This window comes from Mobula birostris, chromosome 23 (genome assembly GCF_030028105.1).
Source record: "Mobula birostris isolate sMobBir1 chromosome 23, sMobBir1.hap1, whole genome shotgun sequence".
Lineage (NCBI taxonomy): Eukaryota > Metazoa > Chordata > Chondrichthyes > Myliobatiformes > Myliobatidae > Mobula > Mobula birostris.
Window position 1 is genome coordinate 62,390,265 of NC_092392.1, and position 25,707 is coordinate 62,415,971.

The window sequence follows — 25,707 nt, forward strand, 5'->3', positions numbered from 1 at the left end:
TAGCACAGTTTCACAAGACTGCTAAAATATCAGATATTCTTGAAAAAACTGGGGTATCATGTTAATAGAAAAAAAATTTAAAGATTTATGAGGCACAAAATTATTCATAATCACCAATAATAATCATGTGCAAATATATCAGTCTCTTTATTTTATTTCATTTAGTGCGGATTAGGCCCTTACCGTGCTGCCCCAGCAACCCCACAACACTGATTAACTCTAACCTAACCATGGGACAATTTACAACGACTAATTAACCTACCTGGTATGTGCTTGGACGGTAGGAGGAAACTGGAGCACCTGGGGGAAACCTGTGCATCCCACAGGGAGGATGTACAGAGACTCCTTACAGACCGGTGCTGGAATTGAACTCCGAACTCTGGAGCCACCTCAAGCTGTAATAGCATTGCACTCGCCACTACCCTACCATGGCACTCTTCAGCTCCTTTCAGCTCCTGATACACAATTCTAACAAATTAAGTTAAACTGTGCAAGAGTGGAGAAGCCAGCCACACAGTACATTTGGAATATTACTGACCTAAGATGTGTTTCTCCCGTTGGGTTCTTAAGCTTTGTCACCAATGACGGCAGTGCTCCCCACATCATTTATATGAACAGCAAGTAAAACAAACTGAGGTACTAGATTACAATGTGAAGTCCTGTACTGCAAGCTTGATAACATATCACAGATCTCCAAAAATGATAATATTTGGCAACTATAGACTGAAAGGAATGATCACTCTGCAGTTTCCCTTTCATGGCAATTTTCTGCTGCCTTCGTGGCTCTTCCACAGAAGTTACAACAGGCAATTTAGAGGAGTTCACCCCCAGGAAACGTGGATATCTGTCAGTAATTCCTGGTACTCCAAGAGGCTAAGGGCGCTACAATAGGAATTAAAATCAGAGCCCTGCAAGTTTGAGGTCATACTGATAAAATAGCAGTGCTGCCCAGAATCTAAGGCCATTGAGTGCAGTTTTGGAGGTCAGAACTTAAAGAGGAATACATTTTACCTCAGATTCCCCCGTGAGGGAAGAAGACCACTGGGTGCACTTACATGAGCAAGAGGGAGGCTTTGTAATTGATGGTTTTGTATCAGGATAGCAGCCACTGCACTAATCACCACAATGTTCACCCAGAGCAATATTTATTTAATGCATCATTTTAAAACAAGGTAGCTAAATTCACAGGAGCATCTCTGACCCAGTTCCCCAGCACAGTGGGGGACCAGCTTCAAGCCTTCATAGGCAAGGCAAAGCAAGTTTATTTGTATAGAAATAAAAGTTACAGTGCAGGAGATTCAAATTAAAAGCTCAGCGAAAAGAAAAGTTTTAATCCTGGATTTGAAAGAGTTTAAAGTTAGGGCAGATTTCAGATCATTTGGAAGGTTATCCATATACGTGGAGCATAGTAACTAAAAGCTGCTTCACCATGTTTAGTTTTGACCCTGAGGACGGTAAGCAGAACCGCCCCAGATGACTTAACAGCTCGGGAAGGATCACAATGCAGCAGGAGATCAGAGATGTATTTTGGCCCTAGACCATTCAGTACTTTATAAACCAGTAGTAATATTTTAAAGTCAATCCTCTGACAGACAGGAAATGGCGTAGTGATCTGAGAACGGAGTGATATGTTCTACTTTCTTGGTCTTAGTGCGGACTCTAGCAGTAGCATTCCGAATGAACTGCAGCTGTCGGAGGGATTTTTTTACAGAAACCTGTCAAACAGCCGTTACAGTAGTCAAACCTACTAAAAATAAATGCATGGACGAGTTTTTCTAGATTTAGCTGAGACATAAGCCCTTTAACTCTCACTATATTTTTAAGATGGTAGTAAGCTGACTTTCAGTTAAAATTTAAGTCGGAGTCCATCACAACATCAAGATTTCTGGCTTAGTTTGTGGTCTGTAACAACAGCGATTCTAAGTGATCACTGACTTTTAATCGTTTTATTTTTGGCACCAAAAACAATTATTTCAGTTTTTTCTTTGTTTAACTGGAGGAAATTTTGGCACATCTGATTTGTTCATACAGTTTTTTAGTGATTGTATGGGACCATAGTCACTTGATGACACTGTTATATAAATCTGAGTGTCATCCGCATAATTATGGTAAGGTATTTTGTTGGTTATCATGATCTGAACTAGAGGGAGCATGTACATGTTAAACAGAAGAGGCCCTAGTGTGGACCCTTGAGACACTCCGCATCTCATTTTTGTTTGGTTAGAAATGCAGCTACCAATCATACAAAATAGTCCCTGTACTGTAAATACGATTTAGACCACTTCAGGACTGTACTGGACAGTCCCACTCAGTTTTCCAATCTGTCCGGTAATATGCCACAGTCAACTGTGTCAAAAGATCCAGTAAAACCAAAACTGAAATGTTATCATCATCATGGTTGAAGCGGATGTCATTTAAAACCCTGACCAGAACAGTCTCAGTGCTGTGGTGTTGTCGAAATCCAGGCCGGAAAACATACGTAAATTGCTGAGTGTGAAAGTGCTGTTAAGTTGCTGATAAACAGCCTTTTCAATGGTTTTACTTAAACATGGTAAATTTGATATCGGCCTGTAGTTATTAATTACTGAGGCATCTAGGTGGTTGCTTTTTAAAAGAGGATTAATAACTGCAGTTTTCAAAGCTTTGAGGGAGCAGCCTGATAGAAGAGAAGTGTTGACTATTTGCAGACTGTCTAGTGCCATGCAACTAAAAACATTTTTAAAAAGGTTACAGGTAAAGTTTTTAAACGACTCTTGGATGGCTACACGAAGCTTAGAAAAATAGAGGGCTATGGGTAAAGCCTAGGTAGTTCTAAGGTAGGGACATGTTCAGCACAGCTTTGTGGACCGAAGGGCCTGTATTGTGCTGTATGTTTTCTATGTTTCTATGTTTCTAAAATGTCAAGGGAACAGGAGAAGAATTTCAGGTTCAGTAATACAGATAACTTATGGAACTATCCATTAGTAAAGCTTCTGTGCATAGATTTTCCCAAGGGAGTCTATAAGAAGTTGCCTAGAAATGCAGGTAGAGAATTGTGAGGCTGTCCTACACACACACACACACACACACAAACATACACTTTACCTCACACTCACACAAAATCATTTTCTCATGCTGGATTATGGAATATGATCTTGAAACACATAATGAAAAATTCTGAAATAAGAGGAAACTGAAATTAGTATATGTATTTATATAAAAAAAGTACTGTTGCTGGAAACCGAAAATTTTGGAAGCACTCAGCAGGTCAGGCCTACACCATCCATATGTATGAATCTCTTCTCTGATTTATTGTCCAGTTGTGCTTTCTTTTTGTTTATCTGAGTTTTTTTCCATTAGTTTTTTTCAATTTCGTGCAGTAGTATGAATGCCAGGGTAAACTCACCTCCTTCCCATCTCCATCTCATTGATCAAACCCCTCCTCAATTATTAGCCCAACATTCTCCAGCCAGACCTCTGCCATTCATTGAACAAAGATTTTACTTCAACGTTATAAATTTAATTAATAATTTTGTGTATTTACATCTTTTTAGTGCAAAGTGAAAATGAGAATGCTGAACCTCTTGCTTGCGTGACTCACTCCAGTGAACCAAAAATGCACGAAGGTAAAAGAATGGTTTGTTTCTGAATCCACTGATTGATAGCATACTGTGTTTTTCAAGGTGTTCACATTTATAAATCAGAGCTAAAAGTTACCTAATGCAGTAGTGTCCCTGTGTATAAAATCATGAGGGGCCTAGATAGCATGAATGCACGCAATCCTTTCCTCGGGAATGGGGAATCAAGAACTAGAGGGCATAGATTTAAGGTGAGAGGGGAAGATTTAGTTGGAACTTGAGGGGAGACTTTTTTTTTACACAAAGGGTGCTATCTATATTGAACAAGCTGCCAGAGTGGTTGAGGTAGCTTATGACATTTAAAAGTCATTTGGTCAGGTACCTGGATTGGAAAGGTCTACAAGGGTGTGGGGCAAAAGATGGCAAATGGAACAAGCCTGAATGGAGCATCTTGGTCGGCGTGGACCAGTTGAGCCAAAGGGCCTGTTTCCATACTGCACAATACCTTTTCTTCTCACATCTTCTCATTCAATATACTCATAGATATTACGCTATTTATTTAGCTTTTTTCCTGATTCCTCCTAGTTGTTTAGCAATGACAAACCTTTCATCTTCAGTGTTTCCAGTTAACCATATTATCTCCTTTGAGCTTCTTGCCTACCCCACCTCCCCTTAAACATCACCCTCCAAAGAGACACTCATGAAAGGAAAATGTTTGCCCAAAAAACTTTGAATTGCAACTTTTTGTGGTCTTAACTTCATTTAAATAACAATTTATTTTTTCATTCTTCCTTTCAAAGTGGATAACCTCACATTTTTCTCACATTCTACTCTATCTGTCAAGACGAAATACTCTGCAGATGCTGGGGTCAAAGCAACACTCACAACACGCTGGAGGAACTCAGCAGGTCGGGCAGCATCCATGGAAACGATCAGTCAACGTTTCGGGCTGGAACCCTTCATCAGGACTGTAGGGGGAAGGGGCAGAGGCTCTATAAGGAAGGTGGGGGGAGGGTGGGAAGGAGAAGGCTGGTAGGTTCCAGGTGAAAAACCAAGTAAGGGGAAAGATAAAGGGGTGGGGGAGGGGAGGCAGGGAGGTGATAGGCAGGAAAGGTGAAGAAGGAATAGGGGAAAACACAATGGGTAGTAGAAGGAGGCAGAACCATGAGGGAGGTGATAGGCAGCTGAGGGTGGGGGCAGAGTGACATAGGGATAGGGGAAGAGAGGGGGAGGGAATTACCGGAAGTTGGAGAATTCTATGTTCATACCAAGGGGCTGGAGACTACCTAGACGGTATATGAGGTGTTGCTCCTTCAACCTGAGTTTTGCCTCATCATGGCAGTAGAGGAGGCCATGTATGGACGTATCCGAATGGGAATGTGAAGCAGAGTTGAAGTGGGTGGTAACCGGGAGATCCTGTCTGTTTTGGCAGATGGAGCGGAGGCGCTCGTTGAAGTGGTCCCCCAATCTGTGTCAGATTTCACCGATGTAGAGGAGGCCGCACCGGGAGCATCGGATGCAATAGATGACCCCAACAGACTCACAAGTGAAGTGTTGCCTTACTTGGAAGGACTGTTTGGGGCCCTGAATGGTGGCAAGAGAGGAGGTGTAGGGACAGGTGTAGCACTTACGCTTACAGGGATAAGTGCTGGGTGGGAGATCCCCCGGGGAGGGACGTGTGGATCAGGGAGTCGTGGAGGGACCGACCCCTGCAGAAAGCAGACAGGGGTGGAGAGGGAAAGATGTGCTTAGTGGTGGGGCCCTGTTGAAGTTGGCGGAAGTTGTGGAGGATGATGTGCTGGATCCGGCGGCTGGTGGGGTGGTAGGTGAGCACAAGGGGAACCCTGTCCCTGTTGTGGTGGCGGGAGGATGGGGTGAGGGCCGAAGTGCGGGAAATGGAAGAGATGCGGGTGAGGGCATCATTGATGACGGCAGAAGGGAAACCACGATCCTTATAGAAAGAGGACATTTGAGATGTCCTGGAATGAAAAGCCTCATCTTGGGAGCAGATGCGGCGGAGACAACTGGGAATAGGGAATGGCATTTTTGCATGTGGCGGGGTGGGAAGCTGTATAGTCGAGGTAGTTATGAGAGTCAGTGGGCTTGTAGAAGATGTCAGTGGACATCACTATCCCCATCCCCTCTGACCTTCCCCTCTCTGAGGCAGAATATTCTGTCCTTAGCAAGGGCCTCACTTTTGTCCCTCTCCGTCCACACCTCAGTGAATTCTGTGCCTGCCATGACACTGAACTCTTCTTCCGTCGCCTACGACTCCAAGCCTACTTCTTTGGCAAGGATTCCCCTCCCCCTACTGATGACCCCTTCTCCCGTCTTCAAACCTCCTCTGCCACAACAGACAGGATCTCCCGGTTGCCACCTACTTCAACTCTGCTTCACGTTCCCATTCGGATATATCCATTATGTCCATACATGGCCTCCTCTACTGCCATGATGAGGCTAAACTCAGGTTGGAGGAGCAACACCTCATATACTGTCTGGGTAGTCTCCCAGTCCCTTGGTATGAACATAGAATTCTCCAACTTTGGGTAATTCCCTCCCCCTCCCTTCCCCTATCCCTATTTCACTCTGCTCCCTCCCCCAGCTGCCTGTCACCTCCCTCATAGTTCCACCCCCTTCTACTACCCATTGTGTTTTCCCCAATTCCTTCTTCACCTATCACCTCCCTGCTTCCCCTCCCCCACCCCTTTATCTTTCCTCTTACTGGTTTTTCACCTAGAACCTTCCAGCCTTCTCCTTCCCACCCTCCCCCCACCTTCCTTATAGGGTCTCTGCCCCTTCCCTCTTCAGTCCTGACGAAGGGTTCTGGCCTGAAATGTTGACTGATCGTTTCCAAGGATGCTGCCCGACCTGCTGAGTTCCTCCAGCGTGTTGTGAGTGCTACTCTGCCGGCCAGCTTCTTTATCACTCCCTTCTAGACTACTTGTGTCCTTCCCACCACCTGTTACCCCATCGATGCAGACACTTGAATAGACAAGGCATAGAAGGATCTAGTCTTAATGTGAACAAATAGGATGAGTGTAGTTGGTCAAAAAAAGTCAGCTGTGGGACCCATTTCTGTGATGTAAACACTATCACTCTACGACAATTTTTGTATCTACTGCTCAGAATGATTCCAAGGTCAGAATTGCAGGATTTCCACTAAGATGTACTTAATTTGGAGTGTTGTGTATTGTTTTGGTCACCTCCTTACAGGAAAGATGTAAATAAAGTTGAAAGAGTACAGAGGAAATTTACAAGTATGTTGCCGCATCTGGAGGACCTGAATTATAAGGAAATATTGAATAGACTAGGACTTTATTCCTTGGAACGTAGAAGATTCAGAGGAGCTTTGATAGAGATATACAAAATTATGAGGATATAGGTAGGGTAAATGGAAGCAAGCTTTTTCCACTGAGGTTGGGTGGGGCTACAACCAGAGATCATAGGTTGAAAGATGAGATTTTTAAGGGGAGCATGAGGGGAAACTTCTTCACTTAGAGGGTCGTGAGAATGTAGAACAAACTGCCAACGCAGTGGAGCATGCAAGCTTGATTTCAATGTTTAAGAGAAGTTTAGATAGGTACATGGATGGTAGGGTTATGGAGGGCTATGGTCCCAGTGCAAGTTACTGGGTGTAGGCAGATTAAATGGTTTTGGCATGGACTAGATGAAGCAAACCTCCTGTTTCTGTGCTGTGCTTTTCTATGACTCTATGACTGGACACTTTGGAAACAAAGATGTGGGTCTGTGGCAGGTGAAACAGTCTGGGTGAGAGAGCAAACATTTTTAATAGGAAAAAGGGCATTGTTTTGGATCAAATGATTATTAATTAAAAATATAATGGGGTATTTTTAATGTGTATTTTTAAAATAAGTCCTAATGTATTTTTCTCTCAATTGGTTATAGATTTGTGGAAGCATGTACTGAATAGTGCTAGAGAAGGAATTCAAACACCAGTTTTCAACACGGGGATTTTGAAACGTCTGAAACAAATACATCCATTTTTAATCAGACACCTACCAGAATATAGAACTTACTGCAGTATTGAGAATATTCCTATAATCCTATATGAATTATTCGACAGGAGTTTTAGAGGCTCAGATTTCCAACCCGAGGTGATGTATACACTTATAATATTTTCCAAATTTTATCTTATCTTCCCAAACTGACATACTTGGTTGTGCAAGTATGGTGAGCTTAGTTTTGAAAAGCTCATAAGGTGGGCAGCAACCATTAAAAAGAAACCGTTCTGACAAGAAGTCACTGACATGAAACGTTAATTGTTTTCCCACGGAATCTGACCAGCCCATTGAGAATTTCCAGCATCTCTATGTGACAACAGTATAATCTCCCTTTATTGAGAGTACCTGTAGCCATCTATATCAATAGGGCTTGAGATCTTTGTTTGAGTTCAGAACATGACGGACAGCAAAGCCAATACTATCACAGACTGCCCTTTCCTTCCTGACAGCTGCCTGACCTGCTGAACGTTTCCTGCATTTTCTCCTTTTATTTCAGATTTGAAGTTGCTGTTTTTTTTTGCTCTTAATCAGTCCTGTTACTAATTTGGACTTTGCCTACTCTCTGCTTTATTCTTCTTTCTCCCCAAATTCCTCCTTTTGTGGCTTTTAACTTCATTTTCCCTGAAAATCTTAATTTCTCAGCGAGGTACACATTTGTTGCTGCCGTGTCCTGGATATTACGATGGCCTTTAACTGCTATGAAACACCACAGACCCTTTCCTTTTGTTTTCTGATGCCCGTACATGTGAAATCCAACTGCTGTTCACTGGGCAGTAATCAAGATGGGAACTATGATTTTCCTCATGGGTTCTGAGGCAATGATAGTGGCTTTCTACAGCCTGCAACAGCAATAGGCAGACTCAACATAGACCAGAGATCAAATTTGTAACTATTCCTGTGTTATACATTCATTAGCTACAGCTGGGCCTGGTAGTTTCCTCCTTACTTTTCATTATGCATTCGCCCAGACCAGTAATTTAAAATTATTTAGGAAGCTGAGTAATAGTATTGCCAAAATAAACAAAATAGCAGAAAATAGGAACAGGAGAATGCTACCAGACCCATCAAGACTCCTCCCCACCAACTCCAGCTGATTAATGTGGGCTTCAACTCCTCTTCTGTGCTATTTACCCATAATCCTTAATCCCTCCATCTTCCAAAATTTATCTTTCTCCATTTCAAATGTATCTACTGACTCAGTCTCACCACTCTGGAGATTGTTTTAAATGATTGGTCCTTTATAGAATCATAGAAATGTACCACACAGAAACAGGCTGTTTTCAGTCCACTTCCTCCATATGGCCGTAGGGTTTCTCTATGCTTATCACATTTGATCACATTAGATTCTGAATATATATCCTATTAATGCCCCCTATAACTATAAGGCTACTTGTGAGTCTTCTATACTCAAGTGAGAATAATTACGTCCTATTTAATCTCTCCTTGTAACTATAACCTCCATTTCAGGCAACATCCTGGTGAGTCTCTTCTACCCTCTCTCTATTGCTTCCCCATTGGATTCCAGCATTTGGTCCACCTTTAGCCCTGTGATATTTTCTCATATTTTATTTTTTTGTGAATGGGATGTTTAGAATTTCTTCCATGTTATTTGAAGTTAGCCAGTGATTTATTTTAAGGATATTTGTAAAGTCCTCCATCATGAAGAGCGATGCAAAAAATTCAATTTAACATATCTGCCATTTCTTTATTTCCTGTTGTTAATTCATCAGTCTTCTTCTTGTCACTCAGTTTAGCCACTATTTTCCCATTTATTCCATAAAAATTCTTAGATTTAGATTAGATTATGAGGACACTTAATCCTCGTTTATTGTCATTTAGAAATGCATGCATTAAAAAATGATACAACATTCCTCCAGAATGATATCACAAGAAAAGCACAGGACAGACCAAGACTAAAACTTACAAAACCACATAATTATAACATATAGTTACAACAGTGCAAAGCAATACCGTAATTTGATAAAGAGCAGACCACGGGCACAGTAAAAAAAGTCTCAAAGTCCCGATAGCCTCATCATCTAACGCAGGAGGCAGAAGGGAGAAACTCTCCCTGCCATGAACCTCCAAGCGTCGACAACTTGCCGATGCAGCAACATTGGAAGCACCCGACCGCAGCGGACTCTGAATCTGTCTGAAAACTTCGAGCCTCCGACCAGCCCCTCCGACACAGCCTCTCCGAGCGCCATCCTCTGTCGAGTGCTTCGACCCTGCCCCGGCCGCCGAGCAACAAGCAGAGCCGAGGACTCGGGGCCTTCTCCTCCGGAGATTCTGGACCACACAGTAGCAGCAGCAGCGAAACAGGCATTTCAGAAGTTTCACCAGATGTTCCTCCGTGCTCTCATGTCCGTCTCCATCAAATCAGGATTGTGCACGGCACCATACTTGACAAATAACAGACATCACCACCGGAGTGGCCGCTGCAAGTTGCGACACGCCGCCATCTTTTCCTTCCTCTTACTGCTTGTTTTGATGATACATGCAAGTTTTCTCCCAAAATCAATTTTCTCTCTTCTTAGTCTTTTGCTGCTGGATTCTAAAAACTTCCCAGCAGCCCTTATCATTCTGCATGTGCTACCTTTTAATTTAATATTATTCTTGACTTCCTTTGTTTACCACAGATTGTCCCTCTTTCCCATTGAATCCCTCTTTCAAATTGAGACACATTACTGCTAAGTGTTATAGTCTAGCTGTTTGAGCACCTGCCACTGTTCTCCTACTAATCTGCTTCAGAAAAGCTGACAATCATACAGTCCCCATTAAAAGCAGGGTAAGCTGCCTCAACAACTTTCACCCAGCTGCACTCACATCTACTGTGAAGAAGTGCTTTTTGCTTTTAAAGATTGGTCATGGCCAGAATCAACTCCCACCTAAGCAAGGGCCTAGACTCGCTGTAATTTACCTATCGCCAGAATAGGTCTACAGTGGATGCAATCTCACTGGCTCTCTGTTCAGCCTTGGTTCACCTGGACAACTGAAATACCTGCTTTTATTGATTTCAGCTCACATTCAACACAATCATACCTGCAGTTCTAATCGACGAGCTCCAAAATCTGGGCCTCTGAAGCTCACTCTGCAGCTGAATTCTTGACTTCCTTACTGGAAGACCACAGTCAGTACAGATCAGAAATAACATCTTCTCCTCGCTGACAATCAACACTAGTGCAGCTCAAAAATGCATGCTTAACCCACTGCTCTACTCTCTCTATACCCACAACTGTGTGGCTAAGCACAGCTCAAATGCCATCTATAAATTTGCCAATGCCACAACTATTGTTGGAAGAATTTCAGCATTTCAGATAGTGATGAGGAGGCATATAGGAGCGAGGCAGATCAGCTAGTTGAGAGGTGTCACAGCAACAACCTTACACTCAATGCCAGTAAGACCAAGGAATTGATTGTGGACTTCAGGAAGGGGAAGCTGAGGGAACACACACCAGTCCTCATCAAGGGATCAGCAGTGGAAAGGGTGAGCAGTTTCAAGTTCCTGAGTGTCAACATCTCTGCAGATCTGTCCTGAGCTCAACATATTGATGCAGTTGCAAAGAAGGCTATATTTCATTTGGAGTTTCAGGAGATTTGGTATGTCACCAAAGACTCGCAAATTTATACAGATATACCATCGAGAGCATTTTAACTAGTTGCACCACAGTCTGGTATGGAGGGGCAACTGCACAGGTTTGGAAAATCCTGCAGAAAATTCAGCTGGTTCCATCATGGGCGCTAGCCTTCCCACGTTCAAAAGGTGATGCTTCAGAAAGGCGAGATCCATTATTAAGGACCCCCATCACCCAGGACACTCTTCCCATTACTACTATTAAGGAGGCGGTACAGGAGACTGAAGGCACACACTCAGTGTTTCAGGAACGGCTTCTTTCTCACCACCATCAGATTTCTGAATAGACAATGAACCCATGAACCTTTCCTCAGTATTTTATTTCTCTCTTTTGTGTAACTTATTTAATTTTTATATATACTTCTTATTGTAATTTATATTATTATTATTATGTATTGCAATATACTGCTGCCAGTATTATTAAACCTGATTCTGATTTAAGATGAAGACTGTGCTTTCTGTCCTGTGGTTTTTTAACCTTCAAACTATATTGAGAATTCTATCATATTGTGATGACTACCTCCAAGGGAACCCTTAACCACGAGATCTCTTAATAAAGCTTCCGCATCACTGAGGACTAAATCTAAAATAGACTGTTTCCAGGTAGGTTCAGTGACATATTATTCTAAGAAGCAGTCCCTGCTGTGCTCCACAAATTCTTCTTCTGAAATGTCATTGTCAATTTGGTTCATCCAATCAATATGTAGGTTAAAATGTCCCATGATAATTTTAGTTCCTTTCAAATATGCCCTTGATGTTCCCTGTTTAACTTCAGCTCCATGAGAAGGTAAAAGGTGGTGATTTCTGGCACTAACAATATGTTTTTCAGTGACCAAAGCTTGAAATTTCTTCAGAGTTCTTTCCACTCTGCTGTTTGCAATCCAGTAAAATCTTGAAAACAATTGCACAAGGAAATTGGCTGTTTAGCAGTTTGGAGCTGCAAGAGCTCCAAGGGAATTCCTGCCTATATTCTCCTTTTCATAGCTCTCCTTAGTATACTCAGTCTCTCGGGATTCTCGTCTTCAACATTTTATTCTTAGGGGACCCCAAGCTAATAAGCCTATACTTCCCAAAACTAAATTGCAGTTTTCTTCAAGTTTGTACTTACCACTCTAAGCAACTACATAGAAGAATAGCACACAGGAACAGGTCCGTTAGCCCACCATGTCCATGCTGAGCAATCAATGCTGAGTTTGGTACAACCATTTTGCCAAAACCTAAACGACCAGGGGAAATGAATTTTATTTCTTTATTCGTTTATGGAGGATGGCATTAGTGGTGACTTAGTATCTAGTAATTTTGTGTATTTCAGATTTACACAAGTGTCTTTGGAGAATATACGCTAACAACACCAGAGAGCAGTTACTTCGGTAAAATCACACCTCAGGACAGTATGGCAGTAAAGACTACAGACAAAGAGCTTCATGTTCAATGGTACCTGCCGCCTTTGGGAGTTTCTTCAACTAGCTGTGAAACCCAGAAGGTATTAACTAGTTACAAAACAACATAGAAGTGGCCAACTAGATGAAGCAATTAACATTTATGACCTTTAAATCTTCAGAGTGAGTTCTGTGTATCGGGTCTGGAGAGCTGCTTGCACATTTTTCTTCTACAGAAGAGCTGTAGTGCATCGTAACATGCCGTATTACAGCATAGTATGGAAACTGCTCTGTGACTCTACAATGGGCAGTTAAAACTGCACAATGCCTCACCAGCACTACCCTATCCACCATCAATGACTTATATACAGAAAAGTGCTGGAAAAAGGCCAACAATATCATGAAGGATCCCACCCACCCTGAACATGGACTGGTTGTTTCACTCCCATCAGGGAAGAGGTTACATAGCATCCATACCAGGACCACCAGACTCAGAAAAGCTTATTTTCCCAAAGCAGCAAGGCTGATCAGCACTTCCACCCACCACACCTCCCACCACCACTACTTTATCAATTCCTATCAGTCACCTTATGTACAGACACTTCTGTGCCCAGTGTCACTTATGAACATAATATCATTGAATCTGGAGTAACAATTATTTCATTCTCCTTTACACTTCTGCACTGGCAGTGACACTAAACAACCTTGAATCTTTTGTGGGGCAAATCACTTGCATACACAATGTAGAGGAGTTTTGATGTTATTTCAGATACAACAGGAATATTGTATAGGGGCAACAGAAGCCAGAGTGTGACTTGGAAAGAGTCAATTCTGAGTAACAGGTGTCACGGTCATACAGCACTGAAACAGACCCTGAATTTGGGGAACTCTCAAAGAGCTTGAGTAAATGGTGCATGAGTGCCTCGTCTTGGTTTTTAGGAGTTATCCACAGAGAAGTAGGAAAGAAACTGAGACCACACATCTAAACCTTCCTCAATGCAGTCAGGCAAAGTATACGTGAACTGTTGACTGTTCAAAGGAGGAATATTTAGTAAAACATCTCTAGTGACACGTGGAAAAGAAATTTTCAAGAAATACTGACTCACATTCCAGAGAAAATTAAATAATGAAGAGCTAAAGTAAGGAAGATACAAGTGGGGTGGATGGACTGAAAGTCCTTGATAGAGTGATGTGGAGAGGATGTTCCCATCAGTAGGAGAGTCGAGGATCCAAGGGCACAGCCTCAGAACAAAGGGACGTTCCTTTAAAACTTAGATGAGGAGAAATTTCTTCAGTTAGAGGGCAGTCATTCTGTGGAATTCAGTGGGTTGCAGAGGCCAAGTCATTGGGTGGATTTGTGGCAGAGATTGATGTGTACTTGATTGGTGAGAGGGTTAAGGGTTATGAGGAAAGGGCAGGAGATGAACTTATAACCATATAACAATTACAACACAGAAACAGGCCATCTCGGCCCTTCTAGTCCATGCCGAACTCTTACTCTCACCTAGTCCCACCTACCTGCACTCAGCCCATAACCCCCCATTCTTTTCATGTCCATATAGCTGTCCAATTTAACTCTAACGACAACATCGAACCTACCTCAACACTTCTGCTGGAAGCTCGTTCCACACAGCTACCACTCTCTGAGTAAAGAGGTTCCCCCTCATGTTGCCCCTAAGTTTTTGCCCTTTAACTCTCAACTCATGTCTTCTTGTTTGAATCTCCCCCACCCTCAATGGAAAAAGCCTATCCACGTCAACTCTACCTATCCCCCTCATAATTTTAAATACCTCTATCAAGTCCCCCCTCAAGCTTCTACTTTCCAAAGAATAAAGACCCAACTTGTTCAACCTTTCTCTGTAACTTAGGTGATGAAACCCAGGTAACATTCTAGTAAATCTTCTCTGTACTCTCTCTATTTTGTTGACATCTTCCTATAATTCGGTGACCAAAACTGTACACAATGCTCCAGATTTGGCCTCACCAATGCCTTGTACAATTTCAACATTACATCCCACCTCTATACTCAATGCTATGATTTATAAAGGCCAGCATACCAAAAGCTTTTTTTCACCACCCTATCCACATGAGATTCCACCTTCAGGGAACTATGCACCATTATTTCTAGATCCCTCTGTTCTACTGCATTCTTCAATGCCCTACCATTTACCATGTATGTTCTATTTTGATTAGTCCTACCAAAGTGTAACACCTCACACTTATCAGCATTAAACTCCATCTATCATCTTTCAGCCCACTCTTCTAACTGGCCCAAATCTCTCTGCAAGCTTTGAAAACCTACTTCATTATCCACAACTCCATCTATCTTAGTATCATCTGCATACTTACTAATCCAATTTACCACCCAATCATCCAGATCATTAATGTATATGACAAGCAACATTGGATCCAGTATAGATCCCTGAGTCACATCACTAATCACCGGAATCCAATCTGACAAACAGTTATCCACCACTACTCTCTGGCGTCTCCCATCCAGCCACTGCTGAATCCATTTTACTATTTCAATATTAATACCTAACAATTGAACCTTCCTAACCAACCTTCCATGTGGGACCTTGTCAAAAGCCTTACTGAAGTCCATATAGACAATATCCACTGCTTTACTCTCGTCAACAGTCCTAGTAACCTCTTCAAAAAATTCAGTAAGATTTGTCAAACATGACCTTCCATGCACAAATTCCATGTTGACTGTTCCTAATCAGACCCTGTCTATCCAGATAATTATATATACCATCTCTAAGAATACTTTCCACCAATTTACCCACCATTGACGTCAAACTCACAGGCCGATAATTGCTATGTTTACTCTTAGAACCCTTTTTAAACAATGGAACAACATGAGCAATACGACAATCCTCCAGCACCATCCCGGTTTCTAATGACATTTGAAATACTTCTGTCAGAGCCCCTGTTATTTCCACACTAACTTCTCTCAAGGTCCTAGAAAATATCCTGTCAGGACCCGGAGACTTATCCACTTTTATATTCCTTAAAAGCTCCAGTACTTCCTCTTCTTTAATCATCATAGTTTCCATAACTTCTCTACCTGTTTCCCTTATCTTACACACTTCAATATCCTTCTCCTTAGTGAATACCGAAGAAAAGAAATTGTTCAGAATCTCCCTTATCTCTTTTGTCTCCACACATAGCTGTCCACTGTGATTCTCTAAGGGACCAATTTTATCTCTCACTATCCTTTTGCTATTTATGTAACAGTAGAAACCCTTGGGATTTATTTTCACCTTACTTGCCAAAGCAACCTCATATGTTCTTTTAGCTTTTCTAATTTCTTTCTTAAGATTCTTTTTACGTTCTTTATATTCCTCGAGCTCCTCATTTACTCCATGCTGCCTGTATTTATTGTAGATATCTCTCTTTTTCCGAACCAAGTTTCCAATATCCCTTGAAAACCATGGCTTTCTCAAACTTTTAACCTTTCCTTTCAACCTAACAGGAACATAAAGATTCTGTACTCTCAAAATTTCACCCTCAATTGACCTCCATTTCTCTATAACATTCTTCCCATAAAACAAATTGTCCCAATCCACTCCTTCTAAATCCTTTCGCATCTCCTCAAAGTTAGTCTTTCTCCAATCAAAAATCTCAACCCTGGGTCCAGACCTATCCTTCTCCATAATTACATTGAAACTAATAGCATTGTGATCACTGGACCTGAAGTGCTCCCCAACACAAACCTCCGTCACCTGACCAATCTCATTCCCTAACAGGAGATCCAACACTGCCCCTTCTCTAGTTGGTACCTTTATGTATTGCTGCAAAAGACTATCTTGCACACATTTTACAAACTCCAAACCATCCAGCCCTTTTACAGTATGGGCTTCCCAGTCTTTGTGTGGAAAATTAAAATCTCCCACAATCACAACTTTGTGCTTACCACAAATATCTGCTTTCTCCTTACAAATTTGTTCCTCTAATTCTCGCTCCCCATTTGGTGGTCTATAATACAACCCCATAAGAGTTACTACACCTTTTCCATTCCTCAATTCCATCCAAATAGCCTCCCTAGACGAGCCCTCTAATCTATCCTGCCAGAGCACCGCTGTAATATTTTCTCTGACAAGCAATGCAACACCTCCTCCTCTTGTCCCTCCAACTTGAAAAAAAACATGATAGAATGGTGAGGTAGACTCTAATTCTGCTCCTTTACCTTATTTTTTTATGGACTTCTCACTAATACCATGAACATGTGCACATTATGGAACTCTTCCACAAGAGCAATGCAGATACTAGAGATTTTGGACATAAAGATGTATTCTACCCAGTACACTATGGGAAAAGTGTTTTGGAGGTTCTAAATTATAATTGGTTACCTTACATTCTCACAGAAAATGGTAAAGGTTTGCAGCAAGCACTGTCCATTTGTTTTCAGCACTTGGGTATTGCTGTCGAGGCCAGCAATTACTGTGCATCCCTAATTACTCAGAAAAAAGAGATAGAGATTCCGAGAGAGTTAAAGCACGAAAGCAAACCCTTTTTCCCCCACTCCACCTGCACCCTGAAGCTGTTCTCATCAATTGGTCCATTTCTACACCAAAACTCACCCTAACCCATTTTATTTCTCCTCCTCAAACTGCTGCAATTGTTCCATTGAAGGTTATCTGTCAGAGCTGTTGGCAAGAGATTTAAGCTCAGTGATGGTGAAAGGCTGGCAATATATTTCCAAGCCTGAGTTGTCTGCAACTAAGATGAAAGCCTAGAGATAGTAGTGTTGCTCTGCACCTGATGCCTTTGCCCAGTAAGATAGCAGGGCACTTGGTCGCAGCAACCTCCCTGGGTCCAAACAAAAGTGTAATTCTTTTTCCTTTACATCTATTTTATCACCGCAAGACACTACTAAATATTAAAAAAATAAACTACTGCAGGTAGCAGATTTAGCGCAAGTAGCCTAACAAATAACTACAGTACATTTTGTGGATGGTCTGCACTGCGTCAGTTAGCATGGTTGTTGGAGTGTCTGATAGAATAGTATTTGCTCTTTTGTGAAAGGGTTGAATCTACAGGAGCAGTATGCAGATAGCCAAATGAAGGGATGCAGAGGGGAAAATCATAAGGATGGTAGCTGTGCAAGTGGTGGGAGTGTCTGTACGAGGCTCTTTAGAAGATAGTGAACATAAATCTGTAAGTTTGAAACATGCATGGGAAAATGATAAGGATAGACTGAAAACAAGGATTCTGAATTGGGGAATTTCAAAATCATATGCCAGGAGCTGGCATGTGTAGCCAGCTGGGAGCAGCTGCTTGTGGGTAAAAATGCTTCTGACAAAATAATATGGTGAGAATTCAAGGTCAATTTGTTTAAATGCAGTGGAGAAGGATAAGACCAACAAGTTCAAGAAAGTCAAACTGTCAAGAGCCTGTAAGAAGTATACCCCCCCCCCCCCAGAGGTTTTCATGTTTTATTGTTTTACAACATTGAATCACAGTGGATTTAATTTGGCTTGACACTGATCAACAGAAAAAAACTCTCTCATGTCAAAATAAAAACAGATCTCTACAAAGTGATCTAAATTAATTACAAATATAAAACACAAAATAATTGATTGCATAAGGATTCACCCCCTCAAGTCAGTATTTAGTAGATGCACCTTTGGCAGCAATTACAGCCCGGAGTCTGTGTGGATAGGTCTCTATCAGCTTTGCACATCTGGACACTGCAACTTTTCCCAATTCTTTACAAAACTGCCTAAGCTTTGTCAGATTGCATGGGGATTATGAGTAAACAGTGATATAAATAAATTACAAACATAAAACACAAAATAATTGATTGCATAAGTATTTACCCCTTTTAATATGACACACCAAATCATCACAGGTGCAGCCAATTGGTTTTAGAAGTCACATTAGATAGAAATCACCTGTGTGCAATCTAGATGTTTCATTGAAATACAGAACACATACAGCACAATACATGTTCGGCCCACAAAACTGCGCCGAACTTGTCCCTACCTTAGAACTACCTGGGCTTTACCCATAGACCTCTATTTTTCTAAGCTCCATGTAGCCATCCAGGAGTACGTATAAGATCCTAAAGGGATTGGACAGGTTAGATGCAGGAAGATTGTTCCCGATGTTGGGGAAGTCCAGAACGAGGGGCCACAGTTTGAGGATAGAGGGGAAGCCTTTTAGGACCGAGATTAGGAAAAACTTCTTCACACAGAGAGTGGTGAATCTGTGGAATTCTCTGCCACAGGAAACAGTTGAGGCCAGTTCATTGGCTATATTTAAGAGGGAGTTAGATATGGCCCTTGTGGCTACGGGGGTCAGGGAGTAGTATGGAGAGAAGGCTGGGGCGGGGTTCTGAGCTGGATGATCAGCCATGATCATAATAAATGGCGGTGCAGGCTCGAAGGGCCGAATGGCCTACTCCTGCACCTATTTTCTATGTTTCTATTTCCGCCTCCACCACCATTGCGGGCAGCCCATTCCACGCACTCACCACTCTCTGTGTAAAAAAAACTTATCCCTGACATCTCCTCTGTACCTCCTTCCAAGCACCTTAAGACTGTGTCCTCTCATGTTAGCCATTTCAGCCCTGGGAAAAAGCCCCTGACTATCCACACAATCAAAGCCTCTCATTATCTTGTACACCTCTATCAGGTCACCTCTCATTCTTTGTCGCTCCAAGGAGGAAAGGCCGAGTTCACTCAACCTATTCTCAAAAGGCACGCTCCCCAATCCAGGCAACATCCTTGTAAATCTCCTTGTAATTGCAGAATAGCAACTAGCAGAAAAAAAGCTAGGTAAAACAGGGTGATTATCATTACATTGTAAATACCGTTCATAAATGTGGAATAAGGGGTTCAGATGGGTCTGAATTTGTTAAGTGTATCTGGGAAGGTTTCATAAATCAGTATGTAGATAGTCCTCCGAGAGGAGGGTCCATACTAGACCTGACCAGGTGATTGATCTTTCAGTGGTTGAACAATTAGGGAACAGTGACCACAACTTCTTAACTTTCAGGATAGCGATAAATAAGGATAGGTGTGGTCCTTGTGGGAGAGTTTTAAATTGGAGTGGGGCAAATTACGAGGGCATTAGGTAGGAACTAAGAAGCATTAATTGTGAACACCTTTTCTCTGGCAAGTCCACATCAGACATGTAGAGGGTGGTTGAAGATCAATTGCACAGAGTACAGGAAAGGTATGTTCCTGTTAGAAGGAAGGACAGAGATGGAAAAATAAGAGAAACTTGGATGTCCAGAGAGGTGATGAATTTAGTCAACAAAAAAAAGGAAATGTACGTAAAGCTTCGGAAGACAGGATCAAACGAAGTACATGAGGAATGTAAACAAGTGAGAAAAGAATGAAAGAAGGCAGTTCGGAAAGCCAGGAGGGGTCATGAAAAGTCCTTGGCAAGTAGGACTAAGGTGACTCCCAAGGCATTCTATGCATACATCGAGTAAAATGATAACTTGGGAGAGGGTAGGACCACCCTGGGATCAAGGGGAGAACATTTGCTTGGATGCAGAGAATGTAAGTCAAGGTCTTAATGAGTACCATGCTTCAGTATTTACCAAGGAAAAGGATTTGGAGGACCAGGAGATCAATGCTGAGTGTATAAATATGTTAGGGCGTTTAGATGTCAAGGAGGATGAAGTGTTAGGCCTCCTAAGGAGTATTAAGGTGGATGTCCTCAGGGCCTGATGGGATTTACCCCAGGTTATTGAAAGAGGCAAGAGACGAGACTGCTGGGCCCTTGACCAGTATCTTTGTGTCCTCCCTAGCTACAAGGGAGGTTCCTGGAGGACCGGTGAGTGGCTAATATTGTAGCTCTATTGAAGAAGGGAATGTGAAAATCCTGAAAACTAGACCAGTGAGTTTCATGTCATTTGTAGGGAAATTGCTGGGGAAAAATCTTCGGGATAGACTATATGAGCATTTGGAAACCCGTGACGTAATTAGCCAGAGACAGCATGGCTTTGCAATGGCAAGTCGTGCCTTACCAACTTGAATGAGTTTTTTGACAAGGTGATGAGAGAGTTTGATGAGGGTCTGGCAGTGGATGTTGTCTACATGGATTTCAGTAAAGTGTTTGACAATGTCCCACATGGGAGACTAATCCAGAAGATTAAGATGTATGGGATCTGTGGTGAATTGGCTGTTTGGATTCAGAGATGGTTTGCACATAGAAGACAGAGGGTAGTGGTTGAAGGGACTTAGTCAAGCTGGAGATCTGTAATTAGTGGAGTTCCACAGGGTTCTGAGTTGGGACCATCACTGTTTGTAATGTATATACATGACCTGGATGAAAACTGTAATGAGTGGGTTAGTAAATTTGTGGATGATACTAAGATTAGTGGAGTTGTGGGTTGTGGGTAGTGTGTAGTGGGTAGACTGGCAAAGAATACAACATGATACAGACCAGTTGCAGATATGGACTGAGAAATGGCAGATGGAGTTTAACCCAGATCAATGTGAGGTGTTGCACCCTGATAGGGCCAATGCAAGGAGACAGTGCCCTGTTAAGGGCAAGATCCTTAACAATGTTGCTGAGCAGAGAGATCTTGGAATCCATAGCTCCTTGAAAGTGACCACACATGTCAATAAGGAGGTTAAGAAGACTTACGGAAAGCCTGCTTTTGTTAGTCAAGGCATTGAGTTCAGAAGTCAGGAGGTTATGTTACAACTTTATGAAACTCTGGTTAGGCCACATTTGGAGTATTGCGTACATTTCTGGTCACCCACTATAGGAAGGGTGTTGAGGCTTTGGAGAGGGTACAGAAGAGGTTTATTCAGGGTGCTGTCTGGTTTAGAGGGCATGTACTGTTACAAGAGACTGGATAAACTTGGGTTGTTTTCTCTGGAGTGTCAGAGGCTGAGGGGAGATCTGATAGACGTTCACAAGATTATGACAGGCATAGGCAGAGAGGACAGAGAGTATCTGTATCCCAGGGTTGAAACGTCTGATACTGGAGGGCATACATTGAAGGCAAGAGAGGGTAGTTCAAGGGGAAGTGAGAGGTTTTTTTTACTCAGTCGTGGATGTCTGGAATGTGCTGCCTGGTACAGTGGTAGAGGCAAATACATTAGAGGCTTTTAAGAGACATTTAGATAGGCACATGGATGTAAGGAAAATGGGGGGATATGGACATGGTGTCAATAGGAGGGATTAGTGTTTGGGTGTTTCTGACTTGTTTTTTGGCAGGTTCAGCACAACATAGTGAGTCAAATGGTCTGTTCCTGTGCTGTACTCTAAGCTTTATGTTCTATAAAGCAAAAGAAGCTAAACCTAAAATGATGTGTTTTGTTTGCTTCAACCAGGTCTTATTTTTGTATGCCTACAATATTAAAGCGATTACACTGATCAGCATCAAGACCAGCACCTTGACTAATGCTTTCTGTGGTTACAAGTGGGTCTATTTAAAAAGGTATCGAAGATACACTTTGTCAATACGTATGATCTTTTTACACCGTATATGTGACTTTGTTTTGTGACTATCCCTGAAGAAGGACAATTACCTTAAGAGCTGCAATGTTACTTTATATATAATTCTTGGTGTTCTTGCTCCATACAAATTAAATTTGTAATAGTATTTTAAACTGAAGAGAATTTCTGCTTGTTAAATGATTAATTTCATGTACTAGTACTTTGCTGTTATGTTGAATTGCAGTATAGTTGTTCCTTCACTTTGAATGCAGAGACTCTGCTGGTTCCCTTTTATTACCTACTGTGAGGTGGGTAACTTTACTGACATCAGACATGGAGTGATGGACTGATGTTTTAATACCATGTTTATAATTCAGTAACACAGTAGGGATCATTTGATTAGCTTTACAGTTGTGCTTTCCTTGTCATACACCTAGGAACAAAAACCACAAATGGTAAACTAGAATATTTCATAAGTGTATTTAAAATTAGTAAACATCTGCCATAATTGATACAGAAAGAGCAAATTATATTGCTGAAGAATTATTAGTTTGTTGCAAAACTCTGTATCATTCAAATGAGAATGGTACAATTTCTCTGAAATCTCTTACACATAATTACCTCATGGCCTCCTAATAACTGAAACCATTCTCATTCCTTGCCTCTACTTGGTTGGTAAAACAAACTTTTAAAAATTAAAGACTCAGTTATTTATATTAGAAGTTCAATATGTCTTTCTTTGTGCAGAACTTGAATCAGTACATGAGGAATTGATCTTTTCCTTTTTAAAGCTGCATTATTTATAGTTCCTTGAATTAGCTGAATGTTCTTCATCCTTGTTGCATGATCTGAGATCAAAGTATCAACCAGCAAATGCCCAGAAATTCATTCAATGTCACAAATTAGTTGTTCGAATCTTGCCTCTGAAATTTGGTTCTATTGGTGTCAATGACACAATATTCAGCAGTTAGCATTATCCAGAGGTGAACAGGAGAGGCATAACTAAGCACATCATCCTAGAGTATGTTGTGTTTCAAAACTGCCCAATAGAAATTTCTCTGTTAGCACAATGATGCAAGATCAAGTTCAATTCCTACTACTATCTGTATGGAGTTTGTATGTTATCTCTACGACTGCGTGGGTTTCCACTGAGTGCTCCTGTTTCTTCCCACGTTCTGAAAGACGTATTGTTGTAGGGGTAGTGAGTTGTGAGCATGCTATGTTGGTGTCACAAGCATGGTGACACTTGTGGGCTGCCCCAGCACATCCCCAATGCAAGTGACGCATTTCACTGTATGTGTGACAAATAAATCTACGTTTTCTTTGTTTTCTTTCTCTTGCCTAATATAGCCTTCACTTTCAATTTGATCAACTTGGAACACTGGAAGCATAGGATCAGCAGTAGGTCACTTAGCCCTACAATTAGTTCTGCCATGCAAAGTACTCATCATTGATCCTCTCTCTCATGCCTTTGTATCCTTACTTCATGAAAGCTTTCATTCTCAGCATTAACATTACTAATTTATCCTGCCGTATACAATAAGTCCAGCTCCATTGTTATTGAGCAACCCGCTAACGGGATGGACTTAATATCCAGCAGTGTCTCGCAATCATAAAAAAGACAAAGGATGAACAATTACGCCTTCGGTTGAATCCAGAGAGGCCACTGCATCTGAGTATACTGCTATCATATCGGAAGATCCAATGACAGTGGGATAAAAGCTGTTGTCGATCCTTCAGGCTTTTGTATGGTCTGCCAATAGGAGAGCAGTGAAGAGAGAATGTCTGGGGTGGGTGAAGTCTTTGATTAAATGCTTTACTGAGGCAGTGATAAATATAGACAGGTGTGTTGATCTGTGCATACTACTCTAGTTTCTTGCAGTCGCTTGCAGAGCAGTTGCCATACCAAGCTGTTAAGCTTTCAGACAGAAGACTTTCTATGGTTCCTTGATAAAAATTAGTAAGAATTGACGGGACATGCTGAGTTTCTTTAACCTCCTGAGGAAGTAGAGGTGTTGTTGAGCTTTCCAGGTAATTCTATCTTTGTTCTGTCCCAAGGCACAGAGTAAAGGTGAGAAATTAAGGAAATGCAGCTGACAGCTCTATCCACTCTGTCCGAAGGACAGCCAATTTCAGAAAGGAGGACAATGTTTCAGATGGAACACATGAAAGTGATGAATTTTTCAGGTTCTGTGTGGGTGCTGGAGGTGGCAGCTTCATTATTTTTGCTGACAATTGTCACCCTGCTCTCGTATTTACATTGTCCATCTCTAACAACCCGCTTCTGTTTCCAGATATTTGTCTCCATCGCAGGAGACAAAATATTCACTGACATATAAGCCCACAACCCCTCCATTGCTAGTGTAGCACAATAGAAACTAGAAAGCAACATCTGATTTTCCATTCGACCACTTTGCAAGGTTCTGGCATGAACACTGAACTTTCCAGCTTCAGGTAAACCGCGCTCTCATTGTTTCCCATTATTGTGATGAAGTTCCTTTCTTACAACTGTGCTTCAAGTTATCTCACCAACACACTGTCTGTCCTAACCATGCCTGATGTGGTGTTCCATCTTGTACTTGATCTCTCCCCCCACCACCCCCACCCCACTGCAGCTCTGCTTTTATAAACTGTAACTCTTCCACTCTCCTGCCATCCTTCAGGAAAGGTCAGCAACATTAATGGGTTTCCGTTTCCACAGCTGCCACCCTTGACTGTCCAAGTTCCTCTCACATTTCTATTTTTGTTTCATTCTTCTTTCCAAAACTCATATCCAGGCCAGATATGAGTGAGTACGTGGGTGGATAGACTAAGAGAGATTAATGGTAAATGGACGAACATGAAGCAAGTGTAATCAGATCAAAGGCAGAGGCTTCTTGGAAGTAGAAGATATAATGGAAATGCAAAAATCTGAGTGCAGAAATTGGTTACGAACATCCCAGAGATTGCCATTTCTGAATTTAGCGAGTGAAACATGGCAAGTGTTGGCCATTTGGAATCAGCCATTAATACAAACAGTAGGTCTGCCAAGCTGGGGACAGTAAAAGTGGATTTCCTGAGACAGATGGAGAAATACTTCCACTTATGTCTGGAAAATGGAGCAAATCCAAAGCATTGGTATCACCTCAAAAGTTCAAGCAGTTGTATTTTGTAAAAAGGAGGGAGGAGAAGATGGCGGCACGACGCGGCTCGCAGCGGCCACTCCGGTGGTGATGTCTGTTGTTTGTCAAGTATGGTGCCGTGCACAATCCTGATTTGATGGAGACGGACATGAGAGCACGGAGAAACATCTGGTGAAGCTTCTGAAATGCCTGCTTCGCTGCCGCTGCTACTGTGTGATCCAGAATCTCCTGAGGGGCAGGCCCCGAGTCCTCAGCTTTGCTTGTTGCTCGGCGGCCGGGGAAGGGTTGAAGCACTCGGCAGGGGATGGTGCTCAGAGAGGCTGTGTCGGAGGGCTGGTCGGAAGCTCGAAGTTTTCGGATGGACTCAGAGTCCGCTGCTGTCGGGTGCTTCCAATGGTGCAATGGTCCAATGGCAAGTTTGCGGTGCTTGGAGATTCATGGCAGGGAGAGTTTCTTCCTTCTACCGTCTGCGTGAGATGATGAGGCTATCATTTGAGACTTTTTTTACCGTGCCCATGGTCTGTTCTTTATCAAATTACGGTATTGCTTTGCACTGTTGTAACTATATGTTATAATTATGTG

General features: G+C 42.0%; 1 protein-coding gene across 12 annotated transcripts in view; it reads left to right on the forward strand.

The window, feature by feature from the left end:
• The window catches only part of cfap54 (cilia and flagella associated protein 54), a 482,407-nt gene that overhangs the window by 432,139 nt on the left and 24,561 nt on the right, over positions 1-25,707 (forward strand). For 11 of the 12 annotated variants that reach the window (XM_072241335.1, XM_072241339.1, XM_072241344.1 and 8 more), the window contains 5 exons: positions 3,534-3,605; positions 4,990-5,103; positions 7,464-7,672; positions 12,526-12,696; positions 21,898-22,004. In XM_072241335.1, the coding sequence (XP_072097436.1) occupies positions 3,534-3,605; positions 4,990-5,103; positions 7,464-7,672; positions 12,526-12,696; positions 21,898-22,004 (673 nt within the window). The remainder of the gene's footprint in view (positions 1-3,533; positions 3,606-4,989; positions 5,104-7,463; positions 7,673-12,525; positions 12,697-21,897; positions 22,005-25,707) is intronic. The other variant, XM_072241340.1, reaches the window with a different exon arrangement.